The sequence below is a fragment of the Cylas formicarius genome, unplaced genomic scaffold, assembly GCF_029955315.1.
Source record: "Cylas formicarius isolate icCylForm1 unplaced genomic scaffold, icCylForm1.1 PGA_scaffold_3__17_contigs__length_32017465, whole genome shotgun sequence".
NCBI lineage: Eukaryota > Metazoa > Arthropoda > Insecta > Coleoptera > Brentidae > Cylas > Cylas formicarius.
This window is the reverse complement of record NW_026844326.1, coordinates 9,236,284-9,258,748: the sequence shown is the minus strand read 5'-3', so window position 1 is coordinate 9,258,748 and position 22,465 is coordinate 9,236,284. Positions and strand designations below refer to the sequence as shown.

The 22,465-nt window shown below is 34.7% G+C and overlaps 4 protein-coding genes across 6 annotated transcripts; 2 read left to right on the top strand and 2 right to left on the bottom strand.

Moving 5' to 3' along the window:
- Positions 1–40: 40 nt before the first annotated feature.
- On the bottom strand, positions 41–7,357 carry LOC132699419 (protein smoothened). The gene is made up of 10 exons (XM_060666108.1): positions 6,610–7,357; positions 6,327–6,560; positions 5,231–5,416; positions 4,950–5,174; positions 4,687–4,888; positions 4,456–4,626; positions 3,953–4,401; positions 3,661–3,897; positions 2,503–2,713; positions 41–892 (listed from the first exon to the last, which is right to left on the bottom strand). The coding sequence occupies exons 1-10, from the start codon at positions 7,265–7,267 to the stop codon at positions 448–450; spliced, it is 3,018 nt and encodes a 1,005-aa protein (XP_060522091.1). The 5' UTR covers positions 7,268–7,357; the 3' UTR covers positions 41–447.
- Positions 7,358–7,999: 642 nt separating this feature from the next.
- LOC132699755 (dihydrolipoyllysine-residue acetyltransferase component of pyruvate dehydrogenase complex, mitochondrial) lies at positions 8,000–10,608 on the top strand. 2 transcript variants are annotated; one of them, XM_060666637.1, is made up of 7 exons: positions 8,000–8,321; positions 8,501–8,804; positions 8,949–9,201; positions 9,405–9,688; positions 9,751–9,958; positions 10,017–10,152; positions 10,204–10,608. In XM_060666637.1, exons 1-7 carry the CDS (start codon positions 8,203–8,205, stop codon positions 10,331–10,333), a joined length of 1,434 nt encoding a protein of 477 aa, XP_060522620.1. In that variant the 5' UTR covers positions 8,000–8,202; the 3' UTR covers positions 10,334–10,608. The 2 variants fall into 2 exon arrangements, with proteins under 2 accessions (XP_060522620.1, XP_060522619.1); XM_060666636.1 differs by having other exon boundaries at positions 8,949–9,249.
- A 127-nt stretch (positions 10,609–10,735) lies between these two features.
- On the bottom strand, positions 10,736–12,156 carry LOC132699756 (RNA-binding protein with serine-rich domain 1-A). Its single transcript, XM_060666638.1, has 6 exons — positions 12,037–12,156; positions 11,862–11,978; positions 11,673–11,804; positions 11,435–11,617; positions 11,085–11,384; positions 10,736–11,030 (listed from the first exon to the last, which is right to left on the bottom strand). Coding segments are annotated over exons 1-6 (930 nt in total). The 5' UTR covers positions 12,039–12,156; the 3' UTR covers positions 10,736–10,834.
- A 168-nt stretch (positions 12,157–12,324) lies between these two features.
- LOC132699476 (pre-mRNA-splicing regulator female-lethal(2)D) lies at positions 12,325–21,881 on the top strand. Of its 2 annotated transcripts, none has more exons than XM_060666220.1 (4): positions 12,325–12,485; positions 12,565–12,747; positions 12,867–12,991; positions 17,304–21,881. In XM_060666220.1, exons 2-4 carry the CDS (start codon positions 12,567–12,569, stop codon positions 17,967–17,969), a joined length of 972 nt encoding a protein of 323 aa, XP_060522203.1. In that variant the 5' UTR covers positions 12,325–12,485; positions 12,565–12,566; the 3' UTR covers positions 17,970–21,881. The 2 variants fall into 2 exon arrangements, with proteins under 2 accessions (XP_060522203.1, XP_060522204.1); XM_060666221.1 differs by having other exon boundaries at positions 12,550–12,747.
- Positions 21,882–22,465: the final 584 nt, after the last annotated feature.

Genomic DNA, 22,465 nt, shown 5'->3' with positions numbered 1-22,465 from the left:
AACGTTGCGACTTTCCCATTTATAACTCTCTTTTAATTTAATTTTAGAACCAGATTCGGATAAACTCGTTCGTTTGATAAAGAAGGAATCTGTCTAATTGGGACAAACATGAGATGCCACTTTTGCAATGCCATATTTTAGCCTGCCGTTTGGTCTAATAGGTTGATAACTGACGTTATATAAAAATGTATTTCAAATTAAATGCAAATGATCAAGCAGAAAATTGTGCAATTCTTGAATTATGTTATAACAAATTGTTGAAAATCGTTTCGGCACTGGGTTAACCATCTACTCTTTCATTTTTGAATTATTTTGCAGAGGGGCTCTAACGGGTCTATTACCGATGTCAAATCAATGGTAACTTGCCAAAAAAATCCCTCACTTAAAAATTAAAAACTAAACTTCTTACTGGTAGAACTTTCAAATTTGTCATCCGTCTTGGGTACCCTACCTGCACAGATTATCGATAATAAGAGACTCGTCGTCGCTGCCATCGGAACACCTTTTGCTAGAACTTTTGCGGAGGCATTTCCTTTCTTCCTGACTCCCCTCCATCCTATATTTCTCTTTCGATCGTTTAATTTTTTCTCTACCTTTGTTGTCCGCGTCGCTGTACCGACTTTGTCTGCGGTACCTTTTATTTTCGTTCGTTTTCGTTTGCTTCGTTTTGGATCTGTCAATTTCGTTGCTCTTGTTTTGTATTTCCAAGTCCAAATCGTAACCGTTCGCTTGTACCGCCACGTCCATCGACGTCTTCGACTGCCGCGAGCCGCAGTTAATCTTTTCACGCCCCACGCTCGCGTTTGAATTCAATGAACTAACCAATTGCTTGATTTCGAGGCAACTGGAACTGTCGCTCTGGCGCTTTTTGTTGTCCGACTCCGAACATGAGCTTTATTTTTAAAAAAATTCTAAATAATAATTATAAAACTCAAGCGGTTTAAAAGGGGATATATTTTTTTAAGCAGAATAACATAGAAATTCTGAGCAGCTCTCAGCAGCTAAAATGTCGGCCAAAATTAACCGAATAACCAGGGCCGGCGAAAATTTTTAATATATTTTTCGGAAGTCATTGACACCAAGAGACCACAATTTAATTTATTTATGTCATTACAATTTAAGTTTTATTTACAACCATGCAGGGGTGCACGTTTCTTATGGGATAATACTTTATCTCAGAATCAGTAAAAAAAAAAAAAATACAAAATTTAAACACAACAGTTGTCTTTTAACATATTACATTTATATATATACAGAGCATTCTCGTTGATAAGAAACATTTTTTCAATTAGACACATTCAGGCATTTTTTAATTATTTGGAATTTTCTAGACATATTTTATATAAATAGTAAAGTATGCAAAAATCTTACCGTTTCTAACATATTTTTAATTTTATGTCAAAAGTTATATTTGCAGGTCTAAGCATATCTATCGATTTCTCCGATTCAAAGCCTTTGTTACATATTTGGGATAGTGATATTTATTGATGGTTTAAAAATAAATAAATGGAAACGCCTTATTTGTATAGTTTTGTCATATTTGGCATTTTAAAAAATTGAGACATAAAAATGGAACAATTAGACGTTTGCCGAAAAATATGGTGATTAAAAATCTACATGAAACACCGTTTTAAACGAATAACAAAAAAAATATTTTTTTATTTTATATTATTTAACATAAATATTTTTATTTAAAAAAATAAATTATTTAAATTAAATAAATTTCAAAAAATTTATTAATTTATGTTTTATTCACATTTTCTCTATTATTTAGTTTTTTGTTAGACGCGTTATAGACTTCATATAATTTTTTTATTCAATATAAAACGGTTAAGTTGCATGTAGTGTCCGATAGTCTTGTTTGCAACATGGTTCGTTGTCATTTTAATTTTTAAAATGACAAAATTTTTTATTACCAATTTACAATATTTTCACTTTAATAAGAAGAAAAAAAGACTTCAAACCTCACTTTTGATATAAAATTCAAAATACTTCAGGAATCATCCTGATGGCTTCTTCAGAAACTGTAAACTAAAAGCAACTTTTACCTCAAAGTTATTTTGATATTTTCAACAGATTCTGAAAAATGCTATCCCATAATAAACGAGCTCCACCTCGATGTAACAGACATCTGTACGTGGTCGCAGAAACAAACATTATCATTTAAGCTATACTGGTGATATATATACAATTGCCAATTTAAAAAAGAATCTACACAGAGGAGAAATAAAAATCAATTGACGCTAGGAGTGAGCGGAGAAACACAGATTAGCGTCCACTTTACTATCTCTTATCAAATGTCGCGTCAATCCAAAAATCTCTCAGCATTATTAACTACACCTTATTGTAGTTATTTTGGTGCTAAATGAACTATAAATTTTAAGTTGATTGTTTTCTTGTTTGGCTGTATAATTGGTTTATAGTTTGGTGTAACTAATCTTTGCAAATATTTGTTTTTGTAGACAATATGAGCAAACTGAAAGGAAATGCCGTAAATTTTACCTAGATCTCCTCGACTTCTTGGATTTCCTACTGGAATGGGAATCTCTGCCCGACTTGGAATAGTGCTTTTCTGGACGATTGTCTTTGTTACTGGTTTTATCCTCGTCACTTTCCGTGTTAGGAAGCTTGTGGAAATTCAAACCATCGGTCAACTGTCTCATGGCAATTTGATCGGTGAAATCCAAATGTCGATTGTGGCATCTCATATCCACTGGAAATTAACTGTTCAATAAACTAATTACAAGAGTACAGAGTACATCGAAATAAAGCCAAGTATTAATGACTAAAATCAATATAACGATGTAATGTAATGTAATGTATGCAACAAGTGCGGTAAACAGCATTTGACTCACGAGTTTATTTGACACGAGCGGAGCGAGTGTTTAATAAACGAGTGAGTTAAAAAGTTTACCGAACGTGTTGCATACTATACTTTTTCTACGACCGTTAGTTTTTGGGTACATTTTCGCAAAACACGAATACATTCACTGACTTCACCGTCAGAATTGACAAACGTTAAAAATTCAAAGCGTGGGAAATATCCCCGAAAACATCCGACCGCTCCCAAACCCGTGCGGTAAAATGCCGGAAATGTCCGAAGTGCCTCGGATTCGTGGGAAACGAAACTGACGTGGTAAAGCGACGCTTCCCGCACGCTAGATTGGTGTGTAATTAGGTATTTTACAGACGGGAGTAGAAAAATACTATAGACTCATTATAATTTTTAAGTAACCGATAATATTGGAACACGAATTTAAAACAAAACAATTAAAATTGTAAAAGCGATTAAAAGAGGGTAAATATGGAGGCATATCTAAAAAAATGTAATTGCTATGAGTTCACACTATATGGGATATTTACTGTAGTGACATTAAATTAAATAATTAATAATAAACGAGCTAATCAAGCGTAATTGATCACAGAAGGGTTAGTGGATTACTCTATTACCAGCGACCCAAGATCAAGAGTCGGTCAGTAAAGTGACTCATTAGTAGCGCATGCATAATAAGTAGTACTTTGTAGATGTTGGTGACTTGAATTGTTATTTTGGTGGAAATAATTTTTCAGTTTTTTAGTAATGATGTTAAATTAATGTTTTGTTTTGCAGGTGTGTGCATTCACATGGATTTATAAAAAGCAGGCATCTAATGAAATCACCTTCTGATATCCTTGTGGAGACATTTTCATCTTCTGACCCACTGTGAATATTGTGGGGTCTAGCTATCATCCCGTTTGATAGCTCCAGCCCGGCATTGGCAGTTCTCCTGTTCAAATTCGGCGCAAAATTTTTTATGTTTTTACTGCTGGTCAATGCCAGAATTTGTAAATACGAGTCGAGACTGGTTGTGCTATCCCGTTTGGGAGCACATCCCGAAAGCCTTCTAGATGAGGTGCCTGTCAAAGATTGAAATCGGAAACTGCATTTTTAGCAAGCAATGCAAGATATTACCAATATTTCGCGAGGTGCTTCTGAAATGGTGCTTATTATGTCTACGGTGTCTTCTAGAATTAACTTTCCTTGTAGCCTTAAGTTCGGCAATTTGCACCGACACTTGACTATCACCCGAATTTCTCCGCGATTCGATACTGACATGACGGACATTCAAACTAACCTCCGAATCAATTGACTGATTATCACTGGTCGCGGAATAAGATATTTCATTGGGGACCGCGTGCCTTCGATTCACTAAGCGGGGTAAATTTTTTGCCCAAGTCGTGGACAGTTCGTTACTGGCTTCGCTGTTTAATTCAAACTGCAAACCCACAGGGTCGGTGTGATTCTGACTGAAAATCGAGATTTTGCCACCCTCGTTGAATATTTTTCGTTTGGCAAACGCCCGGGCGATGATTTTGTGTTTCTGAATTTTCATTGGCTCTTCAACTTCACAATGAAATTTTCTGCAAAGAAACCGCAGTACTTAAAATCTTCCAGCCACAACTGCAAATACCAACTTTCGTATATATCTTCTCCAGGCATGGAGGGTTGGTTCGCACCAAACCCAAGATGCCATGGCTATACCCTTTCCGAATATAGCCAACAGTGACAACTGCAACATCGCAACACTGGGCCTTTGTGTTTGTTTACAATGGGAATAGTCTGAACTAAATGTTGTCAACTTACACCTTTAAATAATACAAGCATTAGCTGTACACTTTCTTTGGCCAAGTTGAACAAATACTCACAGAATATAGTTTTGCAAACTTATATTCCAAGAATCCTTATTGCTAGCAAAATAAATATGATAGCTTACTGTAACAATAGAAAATATCACCATTAGTATCATAACAACACTCATTCTAACAATGTTCTTTTGAATTTGTCTGCTTGAATGTTGAGACATCACTTCTTTCCCGTCAATTTTTACTTTTATCAAAAGTATGAGGCCTATAACAAGTTTAAAAACTTAATTTTGACCACACTTCATTATTGGCTTTCATAATGTTACCTCTTATAATGATATACACTGAAACTGTCATTGTACCAAGCAATGGCACCAACAGCAGTCCCGTGCTAGCTGCTGTGTCCACAAACCCAACAAAACAAATTCCGGTCACATAGTCTCCATCAATTTCCCCAATAGCCATGGTAGTTATAGTTAAGATTAGTGGTAAACTCCATGCTACCAAATGAAAATATGCCCTTTTCTTGTCAACTCGTTCTTGAATCTTACCTAAATTTTGAAAATTAGTTAAAGATCAACCAATTTCGTCTCCAAATTCTGTTTACCTAGTGCTTGTAAAGAGCTCATATACCAAGCGTAACAGAATATCATAAACCACACAATTCCAGCTATGAAATAATAGTATACCATAAAGAAAACAATGACACAAGACAAATTTTCCGTGGCACTTGGTTCGAATTTTCTTAAAGTGCCGTCTTTTTTACAAACAATGTCTTCTTTAGTATCATACCCTAAAATAATTATGCTTAGGCGAACCGTAAATCCGATGGGTTAACCACTTCGCAAAACATACACAATCGGCACTGAGGGAATCCCAGAAATATACAAAATCAGGCGCAATTTGCGGAATCTAGAGAAATTTCAAAGGACGGCTGACATCATCATGATGCCCATTAAATTTCTTGTTTTAGTTTTGAATACTACTACTACTGCTACTGCTACCCGAGTGACCAAACAAATTATTTGAATTTTGAAACCAGAGTTAGTAGATTGTGAAAGTCAATAGAAGAAACCTATCATTTTAGATTTGTGCTAAATAATAAAAAAATAATTTGACAGGTAATATTGGTAGAAATGTTTTTCAAATGTGCAGTGCATCCAAAATTTTTCATTCTCTTTCTCGTTGTCTTTTTTAAGTATCTTGTGAACAATTCAAAATGCACACTTCTAACATGGGTATTATTTGACTATTTTTTTAGAAGAAAAACTTTAAAAATTTATATAAATGGGGTGTTGCTATTTTAGGTCACTGAACAATCTTTAACAAAGCCTTTCAGCTGGAGAAATCGATAGATATGTTTAAATTCAAAATATCTGAGAAAGGGCAAGATCAAAGGTAAGATTTAAATATAGGATACTATATATGTATATAAATATGTAAAGTTCTGAGAAATTCAAAAATGCCTTGATATACAAGGAGTTCATCCTTCGCTCTTACGAGTCTTAGTAACTGTAAAAATATGATAGCTAATTAACATGATTTGGCTGTGCAATCATGTGAAATCATGCCGAATCTTGTCAAATCTCACACAATTATGCAATATTCCCCACCATCACATGGAAAGCATTGATTTGTACAACACAATTTTTACCAGAGTAAACCCCGCACTAAAACTAAACTAAAGCAAATAAAAAACTAACCCAAAAATTGGACCAACCATCCACCATGCGATATAAGAAAACATATATTGACATAAAAAATAGCTTTTGCTGGGTATTTATTGGCACTCCTCCAGTCTATAATAAATGTTGCAACTGCAAACAAGTTTAGTAATATACATACTAAGGCACAGTAAGTTACTAGTTTATGGATTTGGTAATGTTCATTCTCTGTGTAAAGAGAATCTTTACATTTTAAGCCACAGCCTTCAACATCTGAAAACAGTCATTATATAATTACAACATATAGCCACATAATTATTACCTTTAAACCACCATTCAGGTTTATCAGTCTTTATTAAAGGATCCATACAATACCCTGTAGTGTTAAATTTCATTTCATGGATATCATTTTTGCACATTGGCGGGAAAAACCTATCATCTTCACAGTTAAAAAACTCTGGAAATGATGAGCTGTTGTAAACTATTTGACAAGGTTGTAGAGTTATCCTGCACATCTCTCTACTAGGGAGGTCCACCTTTCCATCCTCACATTTAGGCATGTACAAAGCACAAAGAAATGGCTGTATAACAGCCCAGCACTTTGGTAAATATTTCAAATACTGCTCGTATAACTGCAGTTTTTCATAAACTTTATACTGGCTATCTAAATCTGTAAGATCCAGAGAAGTTGAATAATAGGGCAATCTAGCTCCCATACAGTTTGTGTGGTTTAATGTCTGACATTTTGCAGATCTTTGGCAGTATTGCATATTCATGTTGAAGGAAGTATCCATAAATCTTTCCCCCTTTGGTTTAATGCGTTCCTTATGCCTTATATATGGAGATGAATCTATTCTAAAATCGGATACCCTATTCAAATCTTGATTTGGTTTAGTTTTGTGGTTTATTTCTTCTGGCAAAACCTTTGATTCTGAAGTGTTATAATAAAGCAACCACGCAAAAACAAAATATAACTTCATTTTTATATTTGGCTGTAACAAAAGTTCTTAAATAAGACGAAAACAATACAACTAAACAAATACTACAAACAAAAATGGAGAGGTTAGAGACCACCCGCATAGCTACCTTAAAAAAAAAGTAAACACAGTTCGACGTTGCCAGTTTTCCTTAACAGATATATTTTCTTCACATTTATCAATCATTGTCTTATTGTTGATCAACATTATCAATGTATAAATGTAACATAATAAATCTTTACCTTTTTAACTTATGTAATTTTATCATTAAAAACTTGCGTACAAAAAAGTCGTATTCAAATTCCATAGATTACACGACATTTATGACGACATGGCAAAGGTGAAATCACAAATTATTTGTGAAAGGAAGGAGATGACTTGGAATTTTAATTGTTTTATAGCATTCTTATTCAGATCAATTAGACCACACAAACGCATTTGACATGATTTTCTTTCAACTCCAAATTGACTGTTTTCTTTTGCGACGATGAAAAAAAGAAAATAGTATTTTAAAATCTACTGTTTTACCTAATACTAGAAGAAATCGCATGAGAGAAATAACTATTAAAGTAAGAATTTAAATATGGATTAATTAGATATATTTATAATATAAATTAACATAAATAAAATAGTCATTTAAGCAATATTTTAAAACAAAATATAATTCAAAATTTTTCATAGAATAATTTTTAGTCTCTCGAATTAAATTAACCATTACGCATAGAAAAGTGCTTCCTGACATCACTGTCAAAAATTATCAAAATTTTCCTTAATTCCTATCAATTTTCAATTTGTTAACGTCATAGAGTCGCAATCGTCGTTCAGTTTGATCGTAAAAGTCTTTTAAATGACCTTAAGGAGATAGTGAGTGGTTGGCCCTCGATTTTTTAAAAAAAAATCTGCTTTTATTAACTAAATCAAAGACAGCAAATTAAGTCATGTTCCGTAACATAATTTTAAGGAACGATGTGGCCAAAATTTTGGTTAAAAGAGCGTTACGCGGTCAAAATTTGAGAAATATTTCGATTCAGTGTATAAGAACGAAACATTATCACAGGTAGTCAAGTGATTTACCAAATTTAAGTTATAAAGTATTATTTTTTCCTCTTACATAACCGGCGTGATACCTAATTTGAGTTTTAATGATTGATCTTAATGTCCACTTGTTATTTAATTTTATATATGTATTTTATGGTAGGAATTAATTCATAGTTATAATGTTTTTGTGATTTTTAGATTTTTACTTAATAGCAAGCAAATAATAAAGCCATGGAAAACAACAGACAAAGCTTTGGTAAAGTATTATTCAAGCGGTCTTCCAGCTCATACGAGGGTAGCTTTACCAGCACTATCTCCCACTATGGAAATGGGCAGTATTATCAGTTGGGAAAAGAAGGAGGGTGACAAATTAAATGAGGGTGATCTTTTGGCTGAAATTGAAACTGATAAGGCCACTATGGGCTTTGAAACACCAGAAGAAGGTTACTTGGCAAAAATTTTGATCCCAGCTGGTTCAAAAGATGTTCCTATTGGGAAACTGGTAGGTATCATATAATATGCCTCTCCTTCATAGCATAGTATATTTGCAATGGATCTTGCTTTCGTGGATACTTCATGTGTTGCTAATTTTTTGTAAATGTTTAGTCACCTATCTAAGCTAATTTGACACAAAGGATTTTTCTAGGTCTGTATAATAGTAGAAAATGAATCTGACATAGCTGCCTTCAAAGACTTCAAGGACGATGGCGCTTCCAGTGCTGCATCACCAGCTCCATCTGTAGAGGCTCCAAGCATCCCACAGGCTGATCCTCCATCTCCACCACCTGCTCAAGGGGCACCTACTGTTCCCAAAGTTGAGGCAGCTGGATCAAGAGTATATGCAAGTCCCATGGCTAAGAGATTGGCTGAGCAAAGAAATATCAGGCTTCAAGGCAAAGGTACGGGATTGTTCGGGTCAATTACTTCTGCTGACTTACCTGTAGCAGGTAATTTATAATTTTAATATATATTTTCTGATTCAAGTATCCTTTTTCCTCATTTGGATTGTTTATCAATTGCCATAGGCCTATTCCTTTCCATTGCACTAAATGCTTATTCAGTTAGCTCCTTTTGGATGTGTGTTACGGATTTTTGATATTAGGTGCAGGACCTATTGCCTCTCAAGTAGTACCTGGAGCTCCAATTGCTGCCCCTGCATCTGCCAGTCCATATGTAGATGTTCCTGTGAGTAACATTAGGCGCACCATAGCGAAGAGACTGTTGGAATCAAAGCAAAACATACCTCATTATTATCTATCTGTTGAAATTAATGTTGAAAATTTGCTTAAAGTTCGAGCCAAATACAACAAGAAATTAGAGAAACAAGGGGTGAAGATGAGTGTCAATGATTTTATTATTAAAGCCACTGCTGTCGCCTCTCAGAAAGTAAGTGTATATCCTGGATTTAGTGCAGGAATTGATGGATTAACTGGAGGGCCATATTGTAGGTTCCGGAGGCCAACTCATCGTGGCAGGATAGTTTTGTAAGACAATATAAAAATGTGGATGTCAGTGTAGCAGTTTCTACTGATAAGGGTCTAATAACTCCAATCATCTTTGAGGTTAACAACAAAGGTGTTGCTGAGATTAGTAAATTAGTGAAGGACTTGGCAGCTAAGGCAAGGGATGGCAAATTGCAACCACATGAGTTCCAAGGTACCACAAAATTAAAGTATTGATCCAATGTGCTCTTAATAGAGAATTTGTATTTAAGGTGGTACTATAAGCGTTTCTAACTTGGGAATGTTTGGCATAAGTCAGTTCGCGGCTATAATTAATCCTCCCCAAAGCTGTATTTTAGCTATAGGGACAACGACGACTAGACTAGTTGCGGATGATTCCGAAAAGGGGTAAATTATTTTTAATAAAGGCAGAATACATGTTTCTACTGTACTTTTCAGTTTCAAAGAGGCCCAGTTTTTGAATGTGAGTTTAAGTTGCGACCACAGGACGGTAGACGGCGCTGTAGGTGCCAACTGGTTGAAAGCCTTCAAAGAATGCCTGGAAGATCCCGTAGCGATGATTATTTAATTGTATATTAAGTCAAAACTTTTTTTTTTACAAAGTGAAGCTACTCATCAAAGTTTTTCTTTGAATTGTTATTTTGCCAAAATGATATATATACATATATTAACTTTATACATCTACAATTTATCACGCCATTTTATTGTTACAGAATCACCATACATTTTTGTGTCATAATTTTCTGGGAACTGAATAAGAAATTTTGCATTTAGATTTTAAAGAATGACTCCATCTAAAAGTATCTGTTCAATTTTTGACTGTTTCATTTTACGTTGTTTTATGTATATAACGATTAAATTATATTGTACATACACTCATTCTTTATATTTGAGAATATTTGCAGTTGTTTTTACAATTCCTTGTCCTCCTTTCCAAGTTGTCACCCAAACTAAATTTATAGATTGGAAATGAAAATCCAAATAAACTTTTATTATAATCCCAGGTATTAACAGGGGGCTGATTATACATACACAAATTCAGTTTAATGAACACTTAACATAATAAAAATCATCTGGAACTGCTGGAACTCGAACGAGAACGTGGTTTCCTTCGTCTTGGAGGTGGGCTTCTTGAATGAGGACGTCTCCTTATAGGGCTTCTTCTCATTCTTGGTGGGGATCTCCTTCGAAATCTTGGAGGGGTACGTCGATGCATTGGGGGCCTTCTATGCATAGGCAGGGGAGAGCGCCTCGGCGGGGGTGGCCTATAGGAGACATTATCAAATCCTGTAAATGAATAAACAATAAGCAATACATACTTGGGTTTTGGAATTAAAACTGGAGCTGTTGTGATTTCCTGCCCGTCAATTTGCCCCCCGTCCATGTGTTTCATGGCATTTTCGGCTTCATCAGGAGTTGAGTACTCAACGTAACAGTAACCTCGTCCCAAATAGACGTGAGTGTGATCTTTAGGAAACTCTACATTTTTTATTGTACCATAGGTTCCGAAAATTTCCAGTATGTGATCTTTGTTTACTGTACGCGTTAATCGACCAATATGAATTTTTGTTGGACGTGGTGTAGGAGACCGCCTTCGCTTCCTTCTTGGGGATCGGGATCTAAATAAGTCAATAATAAATAACTTTTTATATGATTCATTAAGGTATACCTTGATCTATTTCTGATATGACTCTTTTCTTCCTTTGGAGGAGAGTTCCTTTTAATGACTTCCTTTTCTTCCTTTTTTACTTCAGGCTTTTCTTTTTCTTTTCTTTCTCGGGTATCTTTGGATTTTTCTTTTTTGTCGTGACTTTTGCTCCTACTTTTTGCCTTCTTAGTAGCTGAACGGGATCTAATAAACAAAAACAAGTAACTCATACAGTCAATTTTTGTTGTTTATTGGCCACCTTCTTTTAGGTCTTGTGCGGTTATTATCACTTGAAGAGCTTGAATCTGATGAAGAACTGCTGCTTCTAGAACTTGATGCTGAACTTGAACTGCTAGAAGAATGGGAACTGGAAGAGCTACTTTCAGAAGAACTAAAAATAAAATTTTATGGCAAGGGTTGCTAAATATTTAAGTGGAAAATATCTCACCTGCTTCGGCTATCGTCACTGCTACTGCTTCCAGATTCTGACTTTTTCTTACGTTCTCGACCCCGTTCCTTTTTCTTATCTTTCTGTGCCGACTCTATGTCTGCATCTGGCTTAGCCCTAAAAATCGCAATCCATAAATCAATTGAATCCTGATGACTTTAACGACTACACCTACATCTTTCCCTTGTTTAAAACTTCTTGGACTTACACTAGTAAGTAATGAATAGTAATGAATAAAACTCGCAGGCAAACGGAAACCTTACTTTCAAAAATGGCGTCACAATGCTAACCCACTCACGCATTTATCACCCTTGAACAGAGAAAAATATTTGGCTTCATGTGGACCCTATAACTAGATCATTCGCCCACCATCGGCTTTTACCTCAACAATTATGCCTTGTCAATGTATCACAGAACACAGTTTGCATTTTACTAACCGACCTAAACGATTTGGATGGTTTGCAATAAAGGTGGAAATGGTGGTGGATTGGTGTTCTTTACGTTAAAAGACTATCGGTGGTGTTGCGTTTTGATGGTGATTTTAGTAAATATAAACCTACTGTATGTCTCTGTAAGACAGTTTAGTTGTGAAAATAACTTTTTACGGTGTAAAAGCTGGTTAAAGTGAGTATTTCGGAAAAATGTTAAAAACCGTCTAAAGTAATATGGCCGACTTTGGGGTTTCAAGCTAAATTATTTCCAGAAATGTCGGAGCAAGGCGATGTTCAACAACCCAGCAGTCCTGCCGAGCGAGATAAAGTTCCTTCGAGGGTGGTAATTCCAGAATCAGAAATTTCATCCCTAAGTCCAACGGAATGGGTGAACCGATGGCATCAACAAGAATCATATGTAACGAGTTTGGAAAAAAAATTATCCATTCAAGAAGGTACTTGTTAGTTTCTTATTATTGTGGTTTTGGTGTTGTGCCCCACGTTGTATAAGAGGGTGCAGTGTATAGTGAAAGTGAAGTGTTAGTTTTTTAAGTAAACCATGGTGTAATTACAGGCGAAATTGTTGAATTGCGGCAGTCAACAGACCGCCTGAAGCCGCAGCTTCTCGATGCTCAACAACGGGAAAAAGTGTTGATGCGACGTTTGACTGCTAAGGAACAGGAAACGCAAGATTATGTGGTCAGTATCGGCCAGCAACGTCGTCAAATGTTCTTAACTATGTGCTTCAGAATGACATGTGGCGTTTTAGTGAAACAACTGAGTTATGATTTGGTCTACAAAGTAACAGCTAAAATTTAACAATCGGTGGAGAAAGTAAGATCGGTTGTGCGATTTGTTTGAACAGTGATTATGTGCCCAGTTCTTCAAGAGTTCCACTAGTTATTTCCAAATTTTTTCAAGTTCCCCTCATCACTAATCCAAGTGGAAAGTGTTATTCTAGTCCACCAATGTACTGAATGTTTTCCATTATCGGATCGGTTGCATTGCCCTAATGGTATCCAAAAGGTAGAATTTATTTATTGTTGCGCCAGAAGTTGTCAATTTTGGAGCACTGTTTAATAATTTGTGTGTTGGTTTTATAATTTATATTGGTATGGTATCATTAAATATTGGCAATGAACCAGTTTATCTCGCTGGTCAAAGTTAACTTTTATTAAGAGACTCATCAAACTAAAATGGATACCGCCATCTTGTTTGTCTTTTACACACATTCTAACTATTCCAATGAGATTAATCAAACTAAAAACAAAAAGCTATGTAAAAGCTGAATAATTATGCTGTGTTATTTTAGGTAATTGTGTAAGTCTACCTAAGGGTGTGTGCACATTTTACATAGTTTTTTACCCTTTTCTTATAAATTAAGGTTAAATTCGATGGATTCACTTTGTATATTTCATGTCATCAATAATGTAAAGTGGGTGTCGGGCACAATTTACTTTCTCTTGTTTCAAACTTTATTTTTGTTATAAGAAATGAATGACAAAGTTTTTTGGATTCAATGCCGTGGATATTATTGATGACATACCAAGAGTGTAAAAAACTGATAAAGTTTAAGCTATAAACTGCCTGTCAAGAAAGAAGAAAGGATAGTCTATGCTGATGTTCCAAAATGGAAAGACCTCGCAAAATGCTGTGACTCTAGACCAATGTTTAATAAAAACACAGAATTTGGACATAGTTAAGAACATTTGAGTGGTGTGATGGTTTCTTAGGTTAATATTTATCTGTGATATGTGTACATACTTTATTTTATCAATAAATTATTTGTGGTAGGTATTTGTTTGAAATAATTAAAAAATTATCAATATTCAAAGTTGGACGTGTAATAAAACCAAATGACATTTATTAATGTAATTATTTTTCGCCTAATTTATTGATGTAGGCAAAATTTTGTTATTGCAATTGGATGCTCTGAGCATAGAACCCAATTAGGGGAAGTTTTTAATTAAACAATCTGCGTTATCAAGCTAAGTAACACCTTCATCTAAATGGAGTTATCCAGTTCCTTGGCAAGAGTACAGAGCGCTTTTATTTCCTGGGTAATTTTTTTAATCCCAAGTAAAATATTTGATCTAAGCAATATAAATATGATTTAATATGTTGCAACTAAGTTGGAGTGGAGTTTATGATACTTTGTTTTATTTATTTATTTTTCGGTATTGTCCAAATAGATGATATACAATTACACAGATTACTTCCAAATTCTTTCCAATAAAAGAAATTAAAAGCGTTAAAAATCGAAAATGAATCCGGAGACTTTGTCATTTGTATGAATGTATAAGGCATATTATAGGCGTCAAATGTTCCCCATAATCTTCAGAGATTTTTGATATATGTTTTTTAAAATATTTTTATGCATCGCTGGTGCAATTTAAGAAGAAAACATTTAGTGGGAACTTTTCGGAATTGAGGGTACCAGTAGGGTTGTGGAATTGACGGGTCAATTTTTTTGTGTCAATTGACCGAAATAATTTTAAAAACACCATGGAATTTACGTTTATTTATTTATATTGTGCCTTACCTCGCCGTCACTTCATTCTGAAAGTGGATATTTTTATTGGGATTCCCCTAGTCCCAAAGTATCCTATTCGGGTATTTCTTGGTAAATAGGACGCCACAAAGGCACAATAATTTATTATAAAATACATATTTTTATTAAATAGTGATAGTTAATACTCTACAATTGCAAGACGTAATTTAAAACACTTTGATCGAATTTGACCAGTCAATTAACGAATTGACCAGCCCCAACACTAGGTTCCAGCAATACTTAAAAATTGGTATTTTTTTTGTTTAGAAAAAAGTTTATCCCGCTAAAATCATAAAATTATTCATTTCATTTACTGTTTTTTATTTTAATTTATTTTCATTATAGTATTTCTTTATAAATATTCGATTATTGAAGGGGATTTTCATAGAAAATAAAAAAAATTATAAGTAATTAATAAAAGTGTTATGGGGAACTTACTCAGAAAAATGTAGTAGCAATCGTGTATTGGTGTCGGAAGTAGGTAACAAGTTTAAAATTTTAAGGCTGTAGGTGAACTTCATCGTCATTTTTGGCACCAAACAAAAACCTCATTATTAAAATTCTTGTTATCATTATTAAGTTCCAGTGTATTCCATTTTTGATGTTTTTTTCATTTTATCTCCTTTGATAATAAAGCGTGCTTTTTTCCGAATTGAAAGGGAACACAAAGAGCAATGATACAGGGTGATTTTAAAACTAAATTTGTGTTTTATTTATGGAACATAATTTTTATTTATGTTATGAACTTTTTAAACTTTTTAAAAATAACATTTTAAATCAAAATCATGGGTCTATTTTTTTCCTTTTTCGAATATGCTTGAGCCGTCAAACAGTAATGATATTCCGTAATTATTGTTTTGATTTCTGCATCCTGTTCCTTCTGCGATGGCTCATGTTAACAAAAAATATGAATGAGAGTTTCGATATTGGGGTATTTTATCATTTCGCGTTTAATATTGCACACACGCACAATACAACTATTTTCCATTGCCTAGTAATAAAAAAAGAATGTGCTTGTATTTGAAGCATTTTTTATAGAATAGAATAAAGAATTAACCAGAAATCAGATACCTAAGCTATATAAGAACAAACGGTACTTTCAAAATCACGTTGAGACAATACTATAGGGAAGTAACAAATACAATCAACGAATAGACAAACCACGATATTTCATTTGAAAGTTGCCTAAGTATCTCGAAGTATTCACTGGTATTATAAAAGATATTCTGAGTGAACAAATCTTTCGTTTATATTATATTATAAAGGTTTATATATCACAAGTGGGGACATTCAGAAGAAAACTGACAGCCCCATAACCCATCCTAAACTTCTATAAGTTAATGCACAACTGAACCACAAAGAGTGCCTTCAAATGCAAAATTTTCAAAATCTAAAATACCAACACGCATATCTATTTGTGTCACCTTTCGTTTCATAAAGAAACAGCAACCCGCTAGCTTTACTCATACTGTACACTGTGTTCCATTTCGGTCGCGACTGAGAGGTTGGTCGTTGTTAATGAAGATAGAGCCTTGCGTTTTCGCAAATCTTTGATTCTTTTTTGTGCAACGAAAGATGATGTTAACAAAATGTTCATGACTTGCTTAGTTTTTAAAATACGGGGTGATTTTGGAAATTGGAAGCTTTAGGGGCACGCCTCGTATCACTGGTATCCTTTGAACTGTCGGAAAGGTTGCATTCGATATAGATTTTTATGTAGAATTCGGTGGCATAGTCAGTTTTTTCTAAACGGTTTCGTCTTTTTTTTTTCATTTGATTTGATTTGTTTCCGTTTGGTATAAGCTTCTGAGAAATGTATAACAGTAGCGAGTATTTGCAAAGTTAAAAGTACTTTTCAAAATACAACAACCTACACACAGTTTCGATCCTCTCCAAAGTTTTCAGAATAACAAGAGGTTGCATTCGCAAACTTTGAAAAGCTGCAAACTAAGTTGGCCTCATGCAAATTACGAAAGTTTCTGTATAAGTATTGTCCGTATTATAACTTTTTTAGATATTTAATAAATGCTTTTTCCAAGGCCTACCACAAATTTTTGTGAAGCCATTTATGCAAATACTGTTATAGATTTTTTAGAAGTTCATACCAAGCGGAATCAAATTGCCCAATATATAGGGTGTGCCATTAAAATGAAAAAAGTTCTTTAATATTAAAAAAAAAAACGAAACCATTTAGAAAAAAAACTGAGTACGCTACTGAATTCTACGTTACGACATTTCATAGGATACCCGAGATACGAGGGGTGCCACAAAACTTGAAATTTCCAAAATGACCCTGTAGTTTAAAAACTAAGCAAGTAATGAAAATTAACGCCATCGTTTGTTTCACAAAAAAATGTCAAATGTCTGCAAAAACGCAATGCTCTATCTTCGGACACACCCCTCAAGCTCACTGTACAAATAGGCGTGCATCCAAAGTAAGGACGATTTCGTTTTCTGCAGTGTCAGCTCAACGAATTGAAGAACTCTCAGGTTCCGTCTTCGTCGTCGTCGTTACGAACGGCCCTCTTGGACCCGGCCGTGAACAGCCTCGTTCACCAGCTACGGCAAGAGCTCCAAGAGACGAAAAACAAACTCGAGAGCACGCAAAACGAACTGGCAGCGTGGAAGTTTACGCCGGATAGCAACACCGGCAAACGGCTGATGGCGAAGTGTCGCTTGCTGTACCAAGAAAACGAGGAGTTGGGCAAAATCACTAGCTCGGGCAGGATCGCGAAGCTAGAAAGCGATCTCGCGTTGCAGAAGAGCTTCTCGGAGGAGGTGAGGCAGTCGCAGAACGAGCTGGACGCTTTCCTCGCCGATCTCGACGAGGACGTGGAGGGCATGCAGAGCACCATCCTTTTCCTGCAGACGGAATTGAAAAAAGCGAAGGACGCGACGCAGGTGTTGCAAAAGGAGAACAGTACTTTGAAAATGGCGAACGGACGAGCGAACGGTGACTCGAATAGTGTTTGTGAACAAGACCGGACCGATTCCGACTCCGAGTTGGAGAGGACGCACGCCAAGCGGGTTCGGAGGTCGTCAGTGTTGAGTATAGACTTCAACGAGGACGACGCGTTGGTGATTAGCACCAACGGTGACGTGGCGATGTCGTCGGACGCCGAATAGTGGGGTGCGGGGCGGTCGCTCATCGGCTTCCGACGGGAGGTCTGATTTTATCCCCCCCCCCCCTATTCTTCGTTATATATGTGCCCCAAGCAGCGACAAATTTTACCCATACAGACAGACGTAGGAGGTGTGAGGCCTAAGGAGACGTCGGGGTACTAAACGGGGGGTCGTTGCAATTCTTTTTAACTGTATCGGCGTGTTAAGAGTTTTAGTGGTTGTACGTTGTACCGGGTGGCTCACAACGGCGAATTGATTGAAGTTTAGTCGGAATTATACCCATTTGTTAAACACAAATTACAGGTTGCTAATTGACAGGGACACTTTCACTATACTTCGACAAAAATATGTTACTTTGAGAATATTAAGGCAACATTCCGTGCGTAGCGTTTTAATATCATTTATTTTATAAACATATATAAACATTACATGCCGTCTAGCTAACTATCTATTTCCAGTCTTTTCTATTTAGGGCCAAATTTTTAGCTTTTACCCATGTCCTCGTTCTCTTCTTCACAATCTTTCCCAAATGCTGTCCCACGTTTCTCTGGGTATTATTCCTCTTTTCCTTTTTCCCATCCTTTTAACTCTGCCAAACTCTTTTAACCGGTACAGTGCGGCTCTGTAAATGGTCCCACCAGCCAAATTGTTTCTTTTCTATGAATTCTTCTATGGATTCTACTTTTAACTCTTTTCTTATTTTGTCTCTTCTGGTTATTCCTTTTATTCTCCTCAAGTATTTCATCCCTGCTGGTCCAATTTTGCTTTTGTCCCTATCTGACAATACCCACGACTCAGAGTCATATGCAACGATTGGTCTGTAAATTGATTTGCAAACTTTCATCTTAGTTTCCTTGAAAATTTGTTTTTTATTTTTCTATTTTATTATTTAATTCTGTATTCGGGCCTCCTATTTCTTTGAACATAATTCCCAAGAACTGGAACCTACTAACTTGTTCTATTAGTGTCCCACTTGTTCTGATTTCTCTTTTTCGTTTGATACTGCCATAACTTTGGTTTTATTTATGTTTATTTTTTTGCCGTTTTGTGTCAATATCTGATCCCAGTTATTTAGATTTTCCTCTATATCTTTTGAGATGCCTGCTATGTCCATTCCGATATGACACATTCTAGTTGTCGGTATCCAACGTAAAGAGTTTTTGATCGCAGTTCTGTCCATATAAATTATGAATATTAAAGGGCTTAAACTACCTCCCTGCCTCACGTCTTGGGTTATAAATTCATGTTCTTACTTATTACACAATTTCTTGTTTAATTGTATAAGCATTGTCAACCTTTCTAGCTTGTAGGCTTTTCCAGGTTTTTATTCGGTGAACTCTATCAAACGCTTTTTCCATATCTAAGTATGGCACTACGTATACCGGTTTATGTCTTGCCAATTTTCTCGAAATGATTTCTTTTGTTTCAGTTAAAGTTGGTTCTACTTTTGATCGTAGTCTCTTTTCAATTATTTTGTCAAACAGTTTCAATGGTGCACATAGCATGCATACATATCATTTTTAAAAGTAAAATTATTGTTGTTCATTTTGTATTTTTTTCCCAGCATTATTGAAAACTTTTCCAAATAATGTTGAGATTGAAATTTAACATAACTATCGTCAATGCCAGTTAAACAAAAATGACGTATCACAAATTCCGACTCTACTGTATTGTTACTGTTTTTTCACAAGGGTCGTTTCGAACCCTTGAAAAAATTAAAAATTTTAAATTTAATGGAAAACCGAACATCTCCGAAGACAGTTTGTGGAGATTGCATTTTAGATAATTTATCGCGAGGTATTTGAAAAGTGGAAGATTTTAGGGGAGTTCTAGCAATACTTTTTTAAAGGTAGGACTTCCTCTATACTGGGTGTTTCAAAAACGCTCGGTTGTTTTCTAATTAACGTTAGTTTGGTTAATAAACATGTGTCTCAATATTTCTGAAATGGGCTTAAGACAAGAAATTACACCACAAATACCTTTGAGTGTGTGTAGATATAAAATTTTCTAAACAGTTTTTCATAAAAAGAGATACCCTTGTTTGAAGGCAAAAGTATTCTTGTTTTGGAGTTATAAATTATTTTATGCAATATTCATGCTAAGGACGCAGTATATCTCAGGGAATAATGGTTGGTTCAGAAACAACTATGAAGTAAAAATATCCTAATTTCTAAACTTAAATTTTGTCATCAGCAACTTTTATGACCCAATCAAAGATGTTTGTGGATGTTTTTTTTGGGATACATGTTCATTAATCACGTTAACGTTGTTTTTTAATATTACTAATAATTTTTTTTAATTTTTCATTTATGACCATATTTGATATGGTTAATAAATGATTATTATTATTAAATCTTAAATCTTATCCAAGTGTTTCCTTAAACTATATCACTTAATAATTACAATATAATAATAATTAAGAATTATTACATTAATGAAATAAAGGAAATGGAACTCAAAACAAGAATATAGTTTAAATAACTACATGCTTCAACAATTATTTTCGTGCTTTAATAAATTTAAATTAATTATTTACTTAAAGTTTTATTAATACTTAGTCCATTATGTCATAGAGCAGTTTTAAGAGCACAACTTAATTTAAACATTCAATTGAATTTCAAAGTTTAAAGTAGAAACAAAACACGTAGTATTTAAATGTGGACTTTTGAGTATAGAACTGCGAAACCTTCCGAATAAGGTAATAATTTAATTTATAAATCTTCTGGATTCCTCCTGCGTCGGTTATTGATGAATCGAACTTGCAGACGTTTCGCCAATAATAGTGTTGGCTTCTTTAGAGCTTAACACACTCTTCAACAGCTTCCAATAAGCCCTAAGCCAACAGCATGATTGGCGAAACGTCAGCAAGTTCGATATATAACTAACCAATGCAGGAGAAATCCAGAAAATTTGTAAATAGTATTATAGTAGCTTGTGGAAGTTTTGGTTACTTTTGTGGAAGTTTTTTTTAAAAATTGACAAAACTAAACTAATTAACAAATAGGGGACCAAATAATGGTGAGAATATTCCAGGCAAATTAAAATCAAAAGGTAGTGAGATTATTAGAAATTTATGAAAAGATTTTTGCCCACAAACGGTAAAGGATAATTTGTTTCGCAAAATTCGAAAATCAAAGAAAATGCAGGATCTGTTATTTAAGAAAACTAACTAAATAGCCCCCTTAGAATTTCCAAAAATATTATGTAAGAAACGTCCTTCATGTATGTTCGGTTTTCTATTAATGTAAAGAACTTTTGTTTTGGTAAGGGTAAAAAACCGGTTGAAACAACATAGCATGTTCTTTGTCTCTTCGTCTGTGTAATTTAATATCCCACCGTGAACCACCCGGTATATAGGTTTTATTCGTTTGCACAAAAAAAATCTATCGGAGATGAGCACCGTTTGTATGAGAAATGGACTCTATAGAACAGTGAGTGAAAAAAAAAACTGATGAACAGCATATGAAAGTTCGTACATACCCTTTTAAAAAAGGGATGATTTTTGTACATTATGGGAAAGAAAGAATGCGGACTTCGGAAGTTGTCCCTAGGAAACGAATGTTTCCGGCAGTACTTTCGGATCGGCACTGTGTAAAATGTCCAAAATATTAAATAAATTTTTTAAACATCCAGTAGCGTCAAAAGGGGCATCATTCGTCTCCCGTTTGAAAACACATTATCAAAACATGAAAAATTGCGAAGTTTGCCGTTACACAATTTGCGTGTATAAAAAAAATAAGTCGATTTCGATAAGGCCATTTAGACGGCGATCGAAATGAAGCCGAAGGATCGCCGCGGAACACCGGATCGATTTGTTTTTTTAATGATTCCTTATCTTTTTTACACTTGTTAATAATTGTAAAGAAAAATCGACATTTTTATTTAAATGTTGCTTAAATAAATTAATGTTTACTTTGTTGTTTATTCATTAGCGGCTGCCTCCCCGGTCTGTTAGACGAATCAGTATAAAAAAGTGCCTTGCTAGCAAGATAGTACGCATATATGTTATTTAATTTAATTTAATTTAATTTAACAGGTTGTCAAAGTTTTATTTTTAAATACTTGGAAGTTTTTTGTCAAAGTCAAATTTTTCGGTGAAAAAGGTCCTCTTATTAGAAGTCTTTAGTAGTTAGTGAGATGTTTTAGAGTATTTAACAATTATTCTGGAGTTGGACAGCCATCCAGTCAAGAAGAAAAGAAGTTGAAAAGAAGAATAATAGACTTGTTTTACTTAAAAAAAAGAAATACCTACTTTGCACAAAATAATGTCTGAAGTGAAAAATGAATGAATGTTTTTGAAGACTACTTCCAGCAACTGCTAGATCCTGTTTCTGCTGGATCTGTTGTAGTCATGGACAATGCCAGCTGCCACTCAAGAAAATTCGAACTTTACTTTAAATAGAGAGCAATTTCAAAAAAATATATGACTGGAGATTGTAAATTTGAATAAACATCTGTTGAAATGTAGCGGGATTTCCGCCTTCTGCCATTTTAGGTTT